This window comes from Phasianus colchicus, chromosome 1 (assembly GCF_987193195.1).
Source record: "Phasianus colchicus chromosome 1, bPhaCol1.hap1.1, whole genome shotgun sequence".
NCBI lineage: Eukaryota > Metazoa > Chordata > Aves > Galliformes > Phasianidae > Phasianus > Phasianus colchicus.
The window spans coordinates 662404-681940 of record NC_143436.1 but is presented as its reverse complement, the minus strand read 5'-3'; the positions used below and the strand labels follow the sequence as shown (position 1 = coordinate 681940).

Here is a 19537-nt window from a genome sequence, read left to right as displayed (position 1 = left end):
CCCACAGAGCCCATATGGGGTCCCCCCTCCCCACCGCCCCCAGCCCCCCCAGCCCCCCAGCCCCCCTACCTCCCACATGTGCCCAATGATGGGGGCGTCAGCCCACGAATGCTCGGCGTTGGCGCCCAGTTTGCCGTTCCGGTAAACGACCAGCGTGAAGGATTTGTCAAACCAGCTGCGGGGTCAAAGGTCAGAGGGGGGGGGCAGGGGGCAGGGGTCAGCGATAGGGGGGGCTGTGGGGTCATGGGTCAGTGATTGGGGGGCTATAGGGTCAGGGGTCAGTACTATGGGGGGCTGTGGGGGGCTGTGGGGGGCTGTGGGGTCAGGGGTCAGCAATATGGGGGGCTGTGGGGTCAGGGGTCAGCGATAGGGGGGGCTATGGGGGGCTGGGGGGTCAGGGGTCAGCGATATGGGGGGGCTGTGGGGGGTCGTGTGGTCAGGGGTCAGCGATAGGGGGGGCTGTGGGGTCATGGGTCAGTGATTGCGGGGCTATAGGGTCAGGGGTCAGTGCTATGGGGGGCTGTGGGGGGCTGTGGGGTCAGGGGTCAGCAATATGGGGGGCTGTGGGGTCAGGGGTCAGCGATAGGGGGGGCTATGGGGGGCTATGGGGTCAGGGGTCAGCAATAGGGGGGGTTGTGGGGTCAGGGGTCAGTGATAGGGGGGGCTATGGGGGGCTGGGGGGTCAGGGGTCAGCAATATGGGGGGTTGTGGGGTCAGGGGTCAGCGATAGGGGGGGGTTGTGGGGTCAGGGGTCAGCGATTTGGGGAGATATGGGGTCATTGGCCAGCAATATGGGGGGTTGTGGGGTCAGGTGTCAGTGCTATGGGGGGCTGTGGGGGGCTATGGGGTCAGGGGTCAGCGATATGGGGGGGCTGTGGGGGGTTGTGGGGTCAGGGGTCAGCAATAGGGGGCTTTGGGGTCAGGGGTTAGCAATAGGGGGGGCTATGGGGGGCTATGGGGTCAGGGTTCAGTGATAGGGGGGCTGTGGGGGGCTGTGGGGTCAGGGGTCAGTGATAAGGGGAGTCAGGGGTCAGCAAGGGGGGGGCTGTGGGGTCAGGGGTCCATGATATGGGAGGCAATAGGGGCTGTGGGGTCAGGGGTCAGCGATATGGAGGGCTGTGGGGTCAAGGGTCAGCAAAATGGGGGTTATGGGGTCAGGAGTCAGTGAAATGGGGGGCTGTGGGGTCAGGGGTCAGTGATATGGGGGGCTGTGGGGGGGCTGTAGGGTCAGGGGTCAGCGATAGGGGAGGCAATGGGGGGCTGTGGGGTCAGAGATACGGGGGGTTTATGGGGTCAGGGGTCAGCGATAGGGGAGCTATGGTGGGCTGTGGGGTCAGGGGTCAGTGATATGGGGGGCTACGGGGGGCTGTGGGGGGCTGTGGGGTCAGGGGTCAGCAATAGGGGGGCTATGGGGTCAGGGCTCAGCGCTATGGGGCGCTATCGGGTGCTGTAGGGTGCTATAGGGCACTATAGGGCGCTATGGGGTGCTATGGGGGCGCTATAGGGTGCTCTGGGGTGCTGTGGGGTGCTATGGCGTCAGGGCTCAGTGCTATGGGGTGCTGTGGGGGGCTGTGGGCACTGTGGGGTGCTATGGGGCACTGTGGGGTGCTGCGGGGTGCATTGGGGTGCTATGGGGTGCTATGGGGGTCTGTGGGGGGATATGGGGCGCTGTGGGGTGCTCTTGGATGCTATGGGGCGCTGTGGCCTGCTATGGGGTGCTGTGGGGTGCTATGGGGTCAGGGCTCAGCGCTATGGGGCGCTATGGGGCTCTATGGGGTCCTATAGGGTGCAATGGGGCGCAATGGGGCGCTGCGGGGTCACCGCTATGGGGCGCTGCAGCGCCGCCCACACTGGTCGTAGCAGCTGCCGTGCTATGGGGCGCTGTGGGGTGCTACGGGAGCTGTGGGGAGCTCTGGGGTGCTGTGGAGTGCTATGGGGTCAGGGCTCAGCGCTATGGGGCGCTATGGGGCTCCATGGGGTCCTATAGGGCACAATGGGGCGCAGCGGAGCCACCGCTATGTGGCGCTGTGGGGTGCTATGGGGGGCTGTGGGGTGCAGTGGGGCGCTATGGGGTTAGGGCTCAGCGCTATGGGGCGCTATGGGGCGCTATGGGGCTCTATGGGGTCCTATAGGGCGCAATGGGGCGCAGAGGAGCCACCGCTATGTGGCGCTGCAGCGCCGCCCGCACCGGTCGTAGCAGCTGCCGTGCAGCAGCGACTTGGCGTAGGCGCCCATGCAGTCCTCGCGGCCGCTGCCGTAACCGTGCGATTCCTCATCCAGCGTTACGAAAAAGGCGGCGCGCTCGATGGCGTCCAGCGACGTTTTGTTGGGGCCGCCGCTGAAGAACCGCGAGCGAACCTCCGCCCACGGCGCCCTGCGGGAAATGGGGCGGGGGGGCAGGGTGACCCATAGGGACACGTGGGGCGGGGGGGGCAGGGTGACCCATAGGGACACGTGGGGCGGGGGGGCAGGGTGACCCATAGGGACACGTGGGGCGGGGGGGGCAGGGTGACCCATAGGGACACGTGGGGCGGGGGGGCAGGGTGACCCATAGGGACACGTGGGGCGGGGGGGCAGGGTGACCCATAGGGACACGTGGGGCGGGGGGGCAGGGTGACCCATAGGGACACGTGGGGCGGGGGGGGGGGGGGGCACTCGCCCCATTCCCGTTCCCTATAGGCTCTGCATCTCTGTTCCCTATAGGATCCCCAACCCCGTTCCCTATAGGACGCCATATCCCCATACCCCCTATAGCCCCCCATCCCCCCCCATATCCCCCCACCCCCTATCCCCCCCCATATCCCCAATCCCACCACACCCCGATATCCCCCCATATCCCCCACAGCCCCCATCCCTTCCCATACCACCATACCCCCACACCCCCCCTATCCCCCCCATCCCCCCCATCCCCCCTACAACACCATCCCCCCCATATCCCCCCGTACCCCCATACTCTCCCTTCCCCCATATCCCCCCATATCCCCCCTACCCACCATACTCTCCCTTCTTCCCCATCTCCCCCATATCCCCCCATCCCCCCCATATCTCCCCATATCCCCCATCCCCCCCCCACCCCCATACCCCTCATAACCCCCCACCCCCCCATCCCCCCCATCCCCCCCTATATCCCCCATCCACCCCCCACCCCCATACCCCTCATACCGCCCCCAACCCCCCAATCCCCATCCCCCCCATCCCCCCCCTACCCCCCATCCCCCCCCCACCCCCATACCCCTCATACCCCCCCCACCCCCCATATCCCCATCCCCCCATATCCCCCCATATGGCCCCATCTCCCCCCATCCCCCCCATCTCCCCCATCCCCCACAATCCCCTCCATTCCCCCACACCCCCCATCCCCCCCATATCCCCCTATATCCCCCATCCCCCCCCACCCCCATACCCCTCATACCCCCCCCATCGCCCCCATCCCCCCTATCTCCCCATATCCCCCATATCCCCCCATATCCCCCATGCCCCCCATGCCCCCTATCCCCCCATATCCCCCATCCCCCCCATCTCCCCATCCCCCCCATATCCCCCATCCCCCCCCCACCCCCCCCACCCCTCCACCCCCCCCCCGCCCCCACCTGTTCCCGGCCGTGAGCGCAGCGAGGCGCAGCTCCCCGCGCTGTGGCGGCTGGGGGTCGTCCAGGATCCGCTGGAACTGCAGCTGCAGGTGGCGGGGGGGCAGCAGCGCCCCCCCGTGGTACAGCCACACTTTGTAGAAGCGCCCGCGGTGGAACACGGCGATGTGTTTGCTGTCCAGCAGGTGCAGCAGCCAGTCTGGGGGGGGGGGAGGCTGGGGGGCGGCCCCAGAGCGGCCCCATAGGGACCCCATAGGGACCCCATAGGGATCCCATAGCGACCCCATAGGGATCCCATAGCGACCCCATAGCAACCCTATTGCCACCCCATAGCGACCCCATAGGGACCCCACAGCGACCCCATAGGGATCCCATAGCGACCCCATAGGGATCCCATAGCGACCCCATAGCAACCCTATTGCCACCCCATAGTGACCCCATAGCGACCCCACAGCGACCCCATAGGGATCCCATAGCGACCCCATAGGACCCCATAGGGATCCCATAGGGACCCCATAGCGACCCCACAGCGACCCCATAGGGATCCCATAGCGACCCCATAGCAACCCCATAGGGATCCCATAGGGACCACATAGCAACCCCATAGCAACCCCATAGGGATCCCATAGGGACCCCATAGCGACCCTATTGCCACCCCATAGCGACCCCATAGCGACCCCATTGGGACACCATAGCAACCCCATAGGGATCCCATAGCGACCCCATAGCGACCCTATTGCCACCCCATAGCGACCCCATAGGGATCCCATAGGGATCCCATAGGGACCCCACGGCCACCCCATAGCGACCCCATATACACCCCATAGACACCCCATAGCGACCCCATAGGGACCCCATAGGGATCCCATAGGGACCCCATAGCGACCCTATTGCCACCCCATAGCGACCCCATAGCGACCCCATAGGGACCCCATGGCCACCCCACAGCGACCCCATAGGGATCCCATAGCGACCCCATAGCGACCCCATAGGGATCCCATAGCGACCCCACAGCGACCCCATTGGGACACCATAGCGACCCCATAGCGACCCCACAGCAACCCGATAGCAACCCCATAGGGATCCCATAGTGACCCCATAGCGACCCCATAGGACCCCATTGCCACCCCATAGTGACTCCATAGAGACACCATAGGGACCCCATAGGGACACCGTAGCGACCCCATAGGGACCCCATAGTGAGTAAAAAGTGACCCCATAGCGACCCCACAGCGACCCCATAGGGATCCCATAGGGACCCCATAGTGGCCCCATAGCGACCCCATAGCAACCCCACAGCAACCCCATAGGGACCCCATAGCGACCCCATAGCAGCCCCATTGGAACACCATAGCGACCCCATAGCGACCCCACAGTGACCCCGTAGCGACGCCATAGTGAGTACATAGCAACCCCATAGTGACCCCATAGCGACCCCACAGCCACCCCATAGTGAGCAAATAGCAAACCCATAGTGACCCCATAGCGACCCCATAGCGATCCCATAGGGATCCCATAGTGACCCCATAGCGACCCCATAGCGGCCGCACAGCGACCGCATAGGGATCCCATAGGGACCCCATAGCGACCCCATAGGGACCCCATAGTGAGTAAAAAGTGACCCCATAGCGACCCCACAGCGACCCCATAGGGATCCCATAGCGACCCCATAGCGACCCCACAGCCACCCCATAGTGAGTAAATAGCGACCCCATAGCGACTGCATAGCGACCCCACGGCCACCCCATAGCGACTCCATAGACACCCCATAGTGACCCCACAGCAACCCCATAGTGACCCCATAGTGACCCCATAGCAACCCCATAGTGACCCCATAGTGACCCCATAGCGACCCCACTGTGACCCCACTGTGACCCCATAGCGACCCCATTGCCACCCCGTAGCGACCCCATACTGACCCCATAGACACCCCATAGCGGCTCCATAGTGACCCCATGGCCACCCCATAGTCACCCCATAGAGAGCAAACTGCAACCCCATAGCGACCCCATGGCCACCCCATAGTGACCCCACAGCCACCCCATAGTGAGCAAACAGCACCCCCATAGCGACCCCATAGCGAGCAAGTAGCTCACTATAGCAACTCCATAGTGACGCCATAGCGACCCCATAGCGACCCCACTGCCACCCCATAGTGAGCAAATAGCAACCCTATAGTGACCCCATAGTGACCCCATAGTGACCCCACAGCGACCCCACAGTGACCCCATAGTGACCCCATAGTGACCCCATAGCCCCCCATTGCCCCACTGATCCACCACCCCATAGCCGCCCATTGCCCCATAGCCTCATAGTTTCCCATAAACCCCCATTGTCCCATAGCCCCATATCCCCCATAGCCCCCATTACCCCATAGCCCCACATTGCCCCACAGCCCCCCATAACCCCATAGCCCCCCATAGGCCCCCACAGCCCCATAACCCCACAGCCCCCATTGCCCCATATCCCCCATATCCCCCCATACCCCCATACCCTCCTCCTTGCCGGGGATGCGGGTGGTGTTGAAGATCCGCTCCGACTGCGCGGAGCACATGGGGACCACGCCCAGCGCCATGCTCTGCGGGACACGGGGACCCATAGCGCCCCATAGCGCCCACAGCGCCCCATAGAGCCCCATAGCGCCCATAGAGACCCATAGCGCCCACAGCGCCCACAGCGCCCACAGCGCCCACAGCGCCCCATAGCACCCCATAGAGCCCCATAGCGCCCATAGCGCCCCATAGCGCCCACAGCGCCCACAGCGCCCCATAGCGCCTATAGAGACCCATAGCACCCACAGCGCCCCATAGCGCCCCATAGCGCCCACAGCGCCCATAGCGCCCATAGCGCCCCATAGCGCCCCATAGCGCCCCATAGAGCCCCATAGCGCCCATAGCGCCCCATAGCGCCCCATAGCACCCCATAGAGCCCCATAGCGCCCCATAGTGCCCACAGCGCCCCATAGCGCCCATAGCGCCCATGGGGACACATAGGGAACCACAGGGACCCACAGATACCCATAGCGCCCATAGCACCCATAGGGACCCACAGGGACCCACAGAGACCCATAGAGACCTGTAGCGCCCATAGCACCCATAGGGACCCATAGAGACTCATAGAGACCCATAGCACCCATAGTGACCCATAGGGACCCACAGAGACCCATAGTGCCCCATAGAGACCCATAGCACCCCATAGAGACCCACAGGGACCCATAGCGCCCCATAGAGACCCATAGAGACCCACAGGGACCCCCCCCCCCAGATTCCACCCCCCGTTGCCCCCCCATACCGGCGGTATCTCCCCCCTGTCCAAATACCCCAAAAATACCCCCCCAATTCCCCCCCCAGACGCCCCCTCCCCCAAATTGCCCCCCCAGGTACCCCCCCAATTGCCCCCTCCCCCCGATTTTCCCCCCATTACCCCCCCCGACGCCCCCTCCCCCCAAATTGCCCCCCCCAATTTCCTCCCCCAAATTGCCTCCCTCCAATGGCCCCTCCCCAAATACTCCCCGAATAGCCCCCCCAATTTCCTTCCCCCAATTCCCCCCCCAGACGCCCCCCCCAGACGCCCCCTCCCCCAAATTGCCCCCCCCAATTGCCCCCCGCAGACGCCCCCTCCCCAATTTTCTCCCCCAGGCGCCCCCCCCCCAAATTCCACCGCCCCCGTTGCCCCCCCCTACAGGCGGTATCTCCTCCCTGTCCAAATACCCCCCAAATACCCCCCCAATTGCCCCCCCCAGACGCCCCCTCCCCAATTTCCCCCACCAATTGTCCCCCCCATCCCCCCCCAGACGCCCCTCCCCCCCAATTACCCCCCCCCCAATCGCGCCCCCTACAGGCGGTATCTCCCCCCCCCTACAGGCCGTATCCCCCCCCGTTGCCCCCCCCCCTACAGGCGGTATCTCCCCCCCCCATTGCCCCCCCTACAGGCGGTATCTCCCCCCCATTGCCCCCCCCCCTACAGGCGGTATCTCCCCCCTGTCCAATCGTTGCCCCCCCCCTACAGGCGGTATCTCCCCCCCCATTGCCCCCCCCCTACAGGCGGTATCTCCACCCCCCATTGCCCCCCCTACAGGCGGTATCTCCCCCCCCCATTGCCCCCCCCTACAGGCGGTATCTCCCCCCTGTCGAGCTTCTTGCGGTAGAGCAGCAGCGCGTGAACCGCGTTGCCGGCGCGGGCGGCCTGCAGGGAGCTGGGCGTCACGTACAGGAAGTCCTGCGGGGGGGTGAGGGGGTGAGGGGGGGGCTGATGGGGGGGGCTGATGGGGGGGGGCAATTTGCGGGGGGGTAATACAGGAAGTCCTGGGGGGGGAATTACGGGGGGGCTGAGCGGGGTGGGCAGTTGGGGGGGGCAGATGGGGGGGGGGTCAGCTGGGGGGGGCAATTTGGGGGGGGAAGTACAGGGAGTCCTGCGGGGGGGGCAATCAGGGGGGGGGGCTGATGGGGGGGGCTGATGGGTGGGGGGCTGATGGGGGGGGGGAAAGTACAGAAAGTCCTGCGGGGGTGGGCGGAATTAGGGGGGGGCAGGGGGGGGGGCAATTGGGGGGGGGAATTTGGGGGGGCAGTACAGGAAGTCCTGCGGGGGGGGGGAATTAGGGGGGTGAGGGGGGGGGTGTCTGGGTGTCTGGGGGGGGGCAGCTGGGGGGGGGAAGTATAGGAAGTCCTGCGGGGGGGGCAATTGGGGGGGGGGGCAGGGGGGGAGCTGACGGGGGGGGACTGATGGGGGGGGCTCATGGGGGGGGGCGCCTGGGGGGGGCAATTTGCGGGGGGGAAATACAGGAAATCCTGCGGGGGGGGAATTAGGGGGGAGCGTCGGAGGGGGGGGCGTCGGGGGGGGGGGCAGATGGGGGGGGGCTGATGATGGGGGGGTCAGCTGGGGGGGGCAATTTGGGGGGGGGAAGTACAGGGAGTCCTGCGGGGGGGGAATTACAGGGGGGGCTGATGGGGGGGGCAGCTGGGGGGGGGAAGTAGAGGAAGTCCTGCGGGGGGGGGGAATTAAAGGGGGGGGCAGAGGGGAGGGTGGGGGGCAGATGGGGGGGGGGCATCTGGTGGAGGGGAATTTGGGGGGGGGGAGGTACAGGAAGTCCTGAGGGGGGGGGAATTGGGGGGGGGACTTCTGGGGGAAAACGTCTGGGGGGGGGGCGTCGGGGGGTGGCAATTGGGGGGGGCAGATGGGGGGCAGATGGGGGGCAGATGGGGGGGCGTCTGGGGCGAGGGGGAATTTGGGGGGGCAATTGGGGCAGGGGGCGTCTGGGGGGGCAAATTGGGGGGGCAGCTGGAGGGGGGGCGTCTGGGGGGGGGGCAATTGGGGGGGGCAGCTGGGGGTGGCGTCTGCGGGGGGTAATTTGGGGGCCAACTTGGGGGGGACAGTGGGGGGGGCAACTGGGGGGCGTCTGGGGGGGGGAAATTTTGGGGGGGGGAAGTACAGGGAGTCCTGCGGGGGGGGCGGTTAGAGGGGGGGGCAGCTGGGGGGGGGGCAATTATGGAGGGGGGGCGTCTGGGGGGACATTGGGGAGGTATTTGGGGGGGGAGTTGGGGGGGGCTTCTAGGGGGGGGATGGGGGGCATCTGGGGGGGCAATTGGGGGGGGACATCGGGAGGGGGGCGATTGGGGGGGGAGCATCCGGGGGGGGCGATTTGGGGGGGGGACGTCTTGGGATGGGGCCGTTTTGGGGTGGAGGGATTTTGGGGGGGGGGTCGACATTTTGGGGGGGGCCATGTCAGGATGGGGACATTTTGGGGGGGGGGCATCTTGGGGGACATTTTGACATGGGGACATTGGGGGGGGGGCGACATTTTGGGGACATTTGGGGAGGGCACGTCAGGGTGGGGTCATTTTGGGGGGGGAAATTTGGGGATGGGGGCGTTTTGGGGTGGAGGGATTTTGGGGGGGGTGTTTGGGGGGGGGGGCATTTTGGGGGGGGGGCATTTTGGGGGGGGGGGCAACGGACCATGGCGTAGTAGTTGCTGTTGACCATCAGGGGGCCGCGGCTGCGCAGGTAAACGAACTGCTCCCACCAGTCACTGACCTGCGGGGGGGGGGGGGATCGGGATATGGGATATCGTGACATGGGATGCGCGATACGGAGCGCGGGATGCGGGATATCGCGATATGGGATGTGGGATATAGGATATGGGATGTGGGATGTGGGATATCGTGACATGGGATGTGCGATATGGAGTGCGGGATGGGGGATATCGCGATATGGGATGTGCAGTATGGGATGTGGGATATGGGATATCGCGATACGGGATGTGCCATATGGGATATGGGATGTGGGATGTGGGATATCGCGATACGGGATGTGCAATATGGGATTTGGGATGTGGGATATCACGATATGGGATGTGGGATATGGGATATCGCGATATGGGATGCGCGATATGGGATATGGGATGCGCGATATGGGATATAGGATATGGGATATCGCGGTATGGGATGTGGGATATGGGATATCACGATATAGGATGTGCCTACCACCACACCCCTACCCCATAACCCCTCCTGCCACCCCACTCCCTCACCCCATAACCTCCCCATCCCCCCCCACATCCCCACTCCCACCCCCACCCCATAACCCCCCACACATCCCTATCCCACCCCCTCCACACCCCACAACCCCACCCCATAACCCCCTGCCACCCCCACATCCCCACCCCCACCCCCCAATACCCACCCCACCCCATAACCCCATAATCCCCCCCCACCCCCACCCCACAACCCCCCCACCCCATAACCCCATACCCCCCCCATCCCCACCCCCCCCACCCCATAACCCCCCCACCCCATAACCCCAAAACCCCACCCCATAACCCCCCCATCCCCCCCCCCCCCCCACGCACGTAGTTGTTGCACCACCAGGACTTGAGCACGAGCGCCCTCTGCAGGCGCGGCGCGGCGCGCAGCCGGAACTCCTCGGCCATGGCCTCCATGGCGCCGAACTGCGCGGCGTCCAGCAGCGGCCGCACGGACTCCAGGTACTGCGGGGGGGGGGGGGGTCAGCACCGCCAGCGGGAGACCCCGCCCCACGTGGGACCCCACCCACATGTGGGACCCCACCCATACATGGGATCCCCACCCCATATATAGGACCCCTACCCCATATTATATAGGACCCCCACCCCATATATAGGACCCCTAACCCACGTATGGGACCTCACCCCACATATGGGACCTCACCCCACATATGGGACCCCCACCCCGTACATGGGACCCCCATCCCATATCTGGGACCCCCACCCCACATGTGGGACCCCCACCCATATACGGACCCCCACCCCATACATGGGACCCCCATCCCACGTCTGGGACCCCCACCCCATACATGGGACCACCACCCCATATATGGGACACCCACAACATATATGGGACCCCACCCCACATATGGGACCCCCACAACATATATGGGACCCCACCCATATGTGGGACCCCCACCCATATCTGGGACCCTCACACCACATTTGGGATCCCAACCCCACATATGGGACCCCCACCCCATACATGGCACCCCCACCCCATATCTGGGACCCTCACCCTACATGTGGGACCCCCACTCCACATATGGGACCCCCACCCCACATGTGGGACCCCCACCCCATATATGGGATCCCCACCCCATACATGGGACCCCCACCCCATATCTGGGACCACCACCCCACATATGGGACCCCCATTCCAAATCTGGGACCCCCACCCCATATATGGGACCCTCAACCCACATGTGGGACCCCAACCCACATATGGGACCCCCAACCCATACATGGGACCCCCATCCCATATCTGGGACCCTCACCCCACATGTGGGACCCCCACTCCACATATGGGACCCCCACCCCATACATAGGACCCCCACCCCATATATGGGATCCCCACCCCATACATGGGACTCCCACCCCATACATGGGACCCTCATCCCATACATGGAACCCCCACCCTACATATGGGACCCCCACCCCACATATGGGATCCCAACCCTACATATGAGAACCCAACCCCATATATGGGACCACCCCCCCACCCCATATATTGGAACCCATCCCACATATGGGATCCCCACGCCACATATGGGACCCCCACCCCATATTATATAGGACCCCCACCCCATATATAGGACCCCAACCCACATATGGGACCTCACCCCACATATGGGATCCGACACCCCATATATGGGACCCCCACCCCATATATGGGCCCCCCCCATATGTGACCCCCCCCACCCCATATATGGGACCTCCCCATGTGTAACCCACCCCCACATACGACCCCCCCCACCCCATTTATGGGCCCCCCCCCATGTGTGACCCCCCCCCCATATGGGACCCCCCCCACCCCATATATGGGACCCCCCCTCGACATATGACCCCCCCCCACTGGCCCCCTCCCTCACCCCATATATGGGACCCCCCCCATGTGTGTGTCCCCCCCCACCCCATATATGGGACCCCCCCTCGACATATGACCCCCCCCCCACTGGACCCCCCCCACCCCATATATGTGACCCCCCCATATGTGCCCCCCCCCCCATATATGGGACCCCCCCCATGTGTGCCCCCCCCCATGTGTGCCCCCTCTCAAATATGACCCCCCCCATATGTGAGCCCCCCACATACAGCCCCCTCCCCCTATATGTGACCCGCCCCCCCACACCATATATGGGGCCCCCCTCGACATATGAGCCCCCCCACTGGCCCCCCCCCCACCCCATATATGGGACCCCCCCCATGTGTGACCCCCCCCCGTATGTGACCCCCCCCACCCCATATATGGGACCTCCCCATGTGTAACCCACCCCCACATACGACCCCCCCCACCCCATATATGGCCCCCCCCATGTGTGCCCCCCCCCATATATGTGCCCCCCCCGCACCCTGCTGACGGTGGCGTCGACGGGCGGCACAGGCAGGCGGGGCAGGGCGCTCTGGAAGCTGTAGAGCAGCGGCTGGCGGCGGCACAGCGCCCGCATCACCGCCTGCAGGGGGAGCAGCGCCGCCTGTGGGATCACCCTACAGCTCCACCCTATAACTGCCACCCTACAGCTCCCACCCTACAGCTCCCCCCCTACAGCTCCCACCCTACAGCTCCCCCCCTATAACTGCCACCCTACAGCTCCCCCCTATAACTGCCACCCTACAGCTCCACCCTACAGCTCCCACCCTACAGCTCCCCCCTATAACTGCCACCCTACAGCTCCCCCCTATAACTGCCACCCTACAGCTCCACCCTACAGCTCCCCCCTATAACTGCCACCCTACAGCTCCACCCTACAGCTCCACCCTATAACTGCCACCCTACAGCTCCACCCTATAACTGCCACCCTACAGCTCCCCCCTATAACTGCCACCCTACAGCTCCACCCTATAACTGCCACCCTACAGCTCCCACCCTATAACTGCCACCCTACAGCTCCCCCCTACAGCTCCCCCCCTACAGCTCCCACCCTACAGCTCCCACCCTATAACTGCCACCCTATAACTGCCACCCTACAGCTCCACCCTACAGCTCCCACCCTACAGCTCCCACCTATAACTGCCACCCTACAGCTCCCCCCTATAACTGCCACCCTACAGCTCCCACCCTACAGCTCCCACCCTATAACTGCCACCCTACAGCTCCACCCTACAGCTCCCCCCTATAACTGCCACCCTATAACTGCCACCCTACAGCTCCACCCTATAACTGCCACCCTATAACTGCCACCCTACAGCTCCCACCCTACAGCTCCCCCCTATAACTGCCACCCTACAGCTGCCACCCTACAGCTCCCACCTACAGCTCCCCCCCTATAACTGCCACCCTACAGCTCCCCCCTACAGCTCCCCCCTACAGCTCCCACCCTACGGCTCCCCCCTACAGCTGCCACCCTACAGCTCCCCCCTACAGCTCCCCCCTACAGCTCCCACCCTACAGCTCCCCCCCTACAGCTCCCACCCTATAGCTCCCCCCTACAGCTCCCACCCTACAGCTCCCACCCTACAGCTCCCACCCTATAGGATCACCCCTATAGGATCTCACCCCTATAGGATCCCACCCTATAGGTCCCACCCTATAGGATCACCCCTATAGGATCTCACCCCTATAGGATCCCACCCTATAGGTCCCACCCTATAGGATCACCCCTATAGGATCTCACCCCTATAGGATCCCACCCTATAGGTCCCACCCTATAGGATCACCCCTATAGGTCCCACCCTATAGGCTCCCACCCCGCATAGACTCCCACACCTATAGGTCCCACTCCTATAGTCTCCCACCCCTGTAGGCTCACCCCTATACGCTCATCCCTATAGGATCCCATCCCTATAGGTTCACCCCTATAGGCTCACCCCTATATGCTCACCCCTATAGGATCTCACCCCTATAGATTCCTCCCTTATAGGTCCCACCCCATAGGCTCCCACCCTTATAGGTTCACCCCTAAAGGTCCCACTCCTATAGGATCTCACCCCTATAGGTTCACCCCTAATAGGATCTCACCCCTATCTGACCCCACCCCTATAGGCTCACCCCTGTAAGATCTCACCCCTATAGGTCCCACCCCTATAGGTTCACCCCTATATGCTCACCCCTATAGGCTCCGACCCCTATATGTTCACCCCTATAGGTTCACCCCTATAGGATCTCACCCCATAGGCTCCCACCCCTGTAGGTTCACCCCTATAAGATCTCACCCCTATAAGATCTCACCCCTATAGGTCCCACCCCTATAGCCTCCCACCCCTATAGGCTCCCACCCCTGTAGGTCCCACCCTATAGGTCCCACCCCTATAGGATCCCACCCCTATAGGTTCACCCCTATATGCTCACCCCTATAGGTCCCACCCTATAAGCTCCCACCCCTATAGGCTTCCACCCCCTATAGTCTCCCACCCCTATAGGGTCCCACCCCTATAGGATTCCACCCCTACAGTCTCCCACCCCTATATACTCCCCCCTATAGGTCCACCCCTATAGGTCCCACCCCTATAGGCTCCCACCCCATAGGTCCCCTCCCTATAGGCTCCCACCCCTATATGCTCACCCCTATAGGTCCCACCCTATAGGTCCCACCCCTATAGGATCTCACCCCTATAGGTTCACCCCTATATGCTCACTCCTATAGGCTCCCACCCCTATAGGTCCCACCCTATAAGCTCCCACCCCTATAGGCTCCCACCCCTACAGGCTCCCACCCCATAGCCCCCCTCCCTATAGGTCCCACCCTATAGGTCCCACCCCTATATGCTCACCCCTATAGGTCCCACCCCTATAGGTCCCACCTTATAGGTCCCACCCCTGTAGGCTCCCCCCTATAGGCTCCCACCCCTATATACTCACCCCTATAGGATCCCACCCCTATAGGATCTCACCCCTCTCAGACCCCACCCCTATAGGCTCCCTCCCCCTATATGCTCACCCCCTATAGGCTCCCACCCCTATAGGTTCACCCCTATAAGATCTCACCCCTAAAGGTCCCACCCTCTATAGGCTCCCACCCCTATACACTCCGACCCCTATAGGTTCCCACCCCTATAGGATCCCACCCCTATAGGCTTACCCCTATAGGATCTCACCCCTATCAGACCCCACCCCTATAGGCTCCCACCCCTACAGGCTCCCACCCCATAGGCCCCCTCCCTATAGGTCCCACCCTATAGGTCCCACCCCTATAGGATCTCACCCCTCTCAGACCCCACCCCTATAGGTCCCACCCCATAGGCCCCGCCCTATAAGCCCCCCCATAGCCCCCCCTCACCATCCAGACGGCGGTGCGGCGGCTGTGGGCGCCGTGCGGTTCGAACATCCAGCCGTGGTACGACAGCAGCAGCCGCAGCGCCGCGCGGAACAGCAGCGCCCCGCTCAGCCACAGCGCCGACGAGAACAGCGCCGTGCTCAGCGCCGTGCGGCCGCCAGGGGGCAGCGCCGAGCTGCGGGGGGGCGGAAACGGCGCCGCTGTCAGGGCGGCCGCCAGGGGGCAGCAATGAGTTGGGGGGGAGGGAGGGGAGGGGAAGGGAAGGGGAGGGGAGGGGAAGGGAAAAGGAAGGGGAAGGGGAAGTGAAGGGGAAAAGGAGGGGGGAGGGGAAGGAAAAGGGAAAGGGAAAAGGAAAGGGAAAAGGAGGAGGAAGGGGAAAGGGAAGTGGGAGAACAGCGCCGTGCTCAGCGCCGTGCGGCCGCCAGGGGGCAGCGCCGAGCTGCGGGTGGGGAGGGGAAGGAAAATGAAAGGGGAGGGGAAGGGAAGGGAAGGGAAAGGGAAGGGGAAGGGGATGGGGATGGGGATGGGAAGGAAGGGGAGGGGAGGGGAGGGGAGGGGAGGGGAGGGGAGGGGAGGGGAGGGGAAGGGGAAGAGAAAGGGAAAAGGAAAAGGAAAGGGAAAGGGAAAGGGGAAAGGGAAAGGGAAAGGGAAAGGGAAAGGGAAAGGGAAAAGGAGGGGGAAGGGAAGGGGAAAGGGGAGGGAAGAGGATGTGGGGCTGGGATGTGGGGCTGGGATGTAGGACAGGGATGTAGGATGGGATGTGGGGTTGGGACGCAGGGTTGGGATGCAGGACAGGGATTTGGGGCTGGGATTTGGGGTTGGGATGCAGGACAGGGATGTGGGGCTGGGATTTGGGGCCGGGATTTGGGTGGGGGTCTCAGTGGGTGCCGTTTCCCCCCCTTGTCCCCCCGCCCACCATTCCGGCAGGGCGGCGCGGATGCGGCCGATGACGCCGAAGGACGGATCCAGGCGGAGGCTCAGCGCGCCGCCCGTCGCCGCCAGCAGCGCCAGCCACCACGACGGCGACGCCGGGTAAACGCCGCTCAGGAAGCGGTTCTGCAGGGACGCACGGCGGCCGTAGGGACCACAGGGACCACAGGGACCATAGGGACCACAGGGACCACAGGGACACATAGGGACCACAGGGACCACAGGGACACATAGGGACACATAGGGACCCATACGGACCATAGGGACCCATAGAACACATAGGGACCATAGGGACCACAGGGACCACAGGGACCATAGGGACCATAGGGACACATAGGGACCATAGGGACACATAGGGACACACAGGGACCCGTAGGGACCATAGGGACACATAGGAACACATAGGGACCGTAGGGACCACAGGGACCCATAGGGACCCACAGACCCATAGGAACCCATAGAGACCCATAGCAACCATAGGGACCCATAGGAACACATGGAGACCCGTAGAGACCCATAGGGACTCATCGAGACCCATAGTGACCCATAGAGACCATAGGGACCCACAGAGACCCACAGACCCATAGACACCCATAGGGACCCATAGACCCATAGAGACCCATAGGGACCCCAAAGACACCATAGAGACCCACAGAGACCCATAGAGACCCATAGGGACCCATAGACACCCATAGAGACCCATAGCGACCATAGGGACCCATAGGAACACATGGAGACCCATAGAGACCCATAGAGACCTATAGGGACCCATAGGGACCCACAGGGACCATAGGGACCCACAGGGACCCGTAGGGACCCATAGGGAGCAAAGGGACCCACAGGGACCCATAGAGACCCATAGGGACCCATAGAGACCCATAGGGACCCACAGAGACCCACAGGGACCCATAGGAACACATTGGGACCCATACGGACCCATAGACCCATAGGAACCCATAGAGACCCATAGAGACCTATAGGGACACATAGGGACATATGGAAACCCATAGAGACCCACAGGGACCCACAGCGCCCACACAGCCCCATACCACCAGCAGAGCCCCACACCGCCCCATAGCACCCACAGCCCAGCACATCGTCCCATATTGCCCAATATCACCTCCCAACCCCACACATCGCCCCATCTCGCCCCACACCACCCCATATCCCCCCCATATCCCCCATACCCCCCCCACATCTCCCCATAACTCCCCATATACCCCCCATATCCCCCACATCCCCCCACATTCCCCATATCCCCCCATTTCTCCCTGTATCCCCCCATATCTCCCCACATCTCCCTATATCCCCCCCATATCCCCCCATACCCCCGAAATCCCCTCAGATCCCCCCATATCCCCCCCATACCCCCCATATCTCCCCACATCCCCCCATATCCCCCCTATACCCCCCATACTCCCCCAAATCCCCCCAGATTCCCCCCATATCCCCATACCCCTCTATATCCCCCCATATCCCTCCCATACCCCCCAAATTCCCCCCAAATCCCCCCCATACCCCCCCATATCCCACATATCCCCCTATACCCCCATATCTCCCCCCACATTCCTCCATACCCCCCCAAATCCCTCTAGATCCCCCCCCATACCTCCTAATATCCCCCCATACCCCCCCATATCCCCTCATGCCCCTGCATATCTCCCCCCATATTTCCCCCCCATATCCCCCACACCCCCCACATCTCCCCATATTCCCCTCCATAGCCCCCCATATCCCCCCATACCCCCCATATTCCCCCCATATCCCCCCCATATCTTCCCCAAACCCCCCCTATATCTCCCCCCACATCCCTCCATACCCCCCCAAATCCCCCCATATCCCCCCCATACCTCCCAATATCCCCCCCATACCCCCATATCCCCCTATACCCCCCACATCTCCCCATATCCTCCTCCATAGCCCCCCATATCCCCCTATACCTCCCATATATCCCCCCAAATCCCTCCATACCCCTACACCCCCCAATATCCCCCCCATACCTCCCATATTCCCCCCATATCCCCCCAATATCCCCCCATATCCCCCCCATATCTCCCCATACCCCCCACACCCCCGCCATATCCCCCCCCCATCCCTCCATACCCCCCCACACCCCCCATATCCCCCCCATACCCTCCAAATCCCCCCATATCCCCCCCATATCCCCCTTTTCCCCCCATATCTCCCCATTTCCCTCATATCCCCCCATATCTCCCCCCACATCCCTCCATACCCCCCCAAATCCACCCATATCCCCCCCATATCCGCCTTTTCCCCCCAAATCCCCCCATATCCCCCATATCCCCCTATACCCCCCATATCTCCCCCCACATCCCTCCATACTCCCCCAAATCCCCCCATATCCCCCCCATACCTCCCAATATCCCCCCCATACCCCCCATGTCCCCCCACATCTCCCCATATCCCCCTCCATAGCCCCCCATATCCCCCATATCCACCCCATACCCCCCCAATCCCTCCATACCCCCCCACACCCCCCAATATCCCCCCCATTCTCCCCCCAAACCCCCCCATATCTCCCCCCCCATCCCCCCATACCCCCCAAATCCCCCCATATCCCCCCCATATCTCCCCAAAGCCCCCCATATCTCCCCCCACATCCCTCCATACCCCCCCAAATCCCCCCATATCCCCCCCATATCCCCCTTTTCCCTCCATATCTCCCCATTTCCCCCATATCCCCCCATATCTCCCCCCATCCCCCCATACCCCCCAAATCCCCCCATATCCCCCCCATACCCCCCAATATCCCCCCACATCCCCCCATATCCCCCCATACCCCCCATATCTCCCCCCCCATCCCTCCATCCCCCCCCAAAACCCCCCAGATCCCCCCCCATCCCCCCCCCCGGCCCCCCCCATGCCCACCTTGGCCCTGACCAGCCGTTTCTTCCAGTTGGAGACCCCCACGAGGTAGAAGTGGCGCAGGGCCTCGCGGCTCAGCTGCACGTGGAGCCCCTCAGGGGTGACGGAGAACTGGAAGGCGACCGCCTGGTGGGCTTCCGCCATGCTGGGGGGGGGGCGACCTGCGGGGGGCAGGGACTGGGATGTACTGGGATGTACTGGGATGGAGCTGGGGTGGAGCTGGGATCGCTGGGATGGAGCCGGTGGCACTGGGATGTACTGGGATGGGACTGGGATGGAGCTGGGATCACTGGGATGGGACTGGGATGGGACTGGGGGGGACTGGGATGTACTGGGTGTACTGGGATGGAGCTGGGGTGGAGCTGGGATCGCTGGGATGGAGCTGCCGTGGCGCTGGGATGGAG

The 19537-nt window shown here is 63.5% G+C and overlaps 1 protein-coding gene across 1 annotated transcript in view; it reads right to left on the bottom strand.

Moving 5' to 3' along the window:
• CPT1B (carnitine palmitoyltransferase 1B) overlaps positions 1–19277 on the bottom strand; it is a 34117-nt gene extending 14840 nt beyond the window's left edge. The window contains exons 1-11 of the mRNA XM_090124942.1: positions 19137–19277; positions 16234–16373; positions 15321–15492; positions 12456–12557; positions 10432–10569; positions 9540–9617; positions 7698–7805; positions 6081–6165; positions 3591–3786; positions 2189–2374; positions 70–175 (exon numbers count right to left, since the gene is read on the bottom strand). Of these exons, the coding sequence (XP_089981068.1) occupies positions 70–175; positions 2189–2374; positions 3591–3786; positions 6081–6165; positions 7698–7805; positions 9540–9617; positions 10432–10569; positions 12456–12557; positions 15321–15492; positions 16234–16373; positions 19137–19277 (1452 nt within the window). The remainder of the gene's footprint in view (positions 1–69; positions 176–2188; positions 2375–3590; positions 3787–6080; positions 6166–7697; positions 7806–9539; positions 9618–10431; positions 10570–12455; positions 12558–15320; positions 15493–16233; positions 16374–19136) is intronic.
• Between the last annotated feature and the right edge of the window lie 260 nt (positions 19278–19537).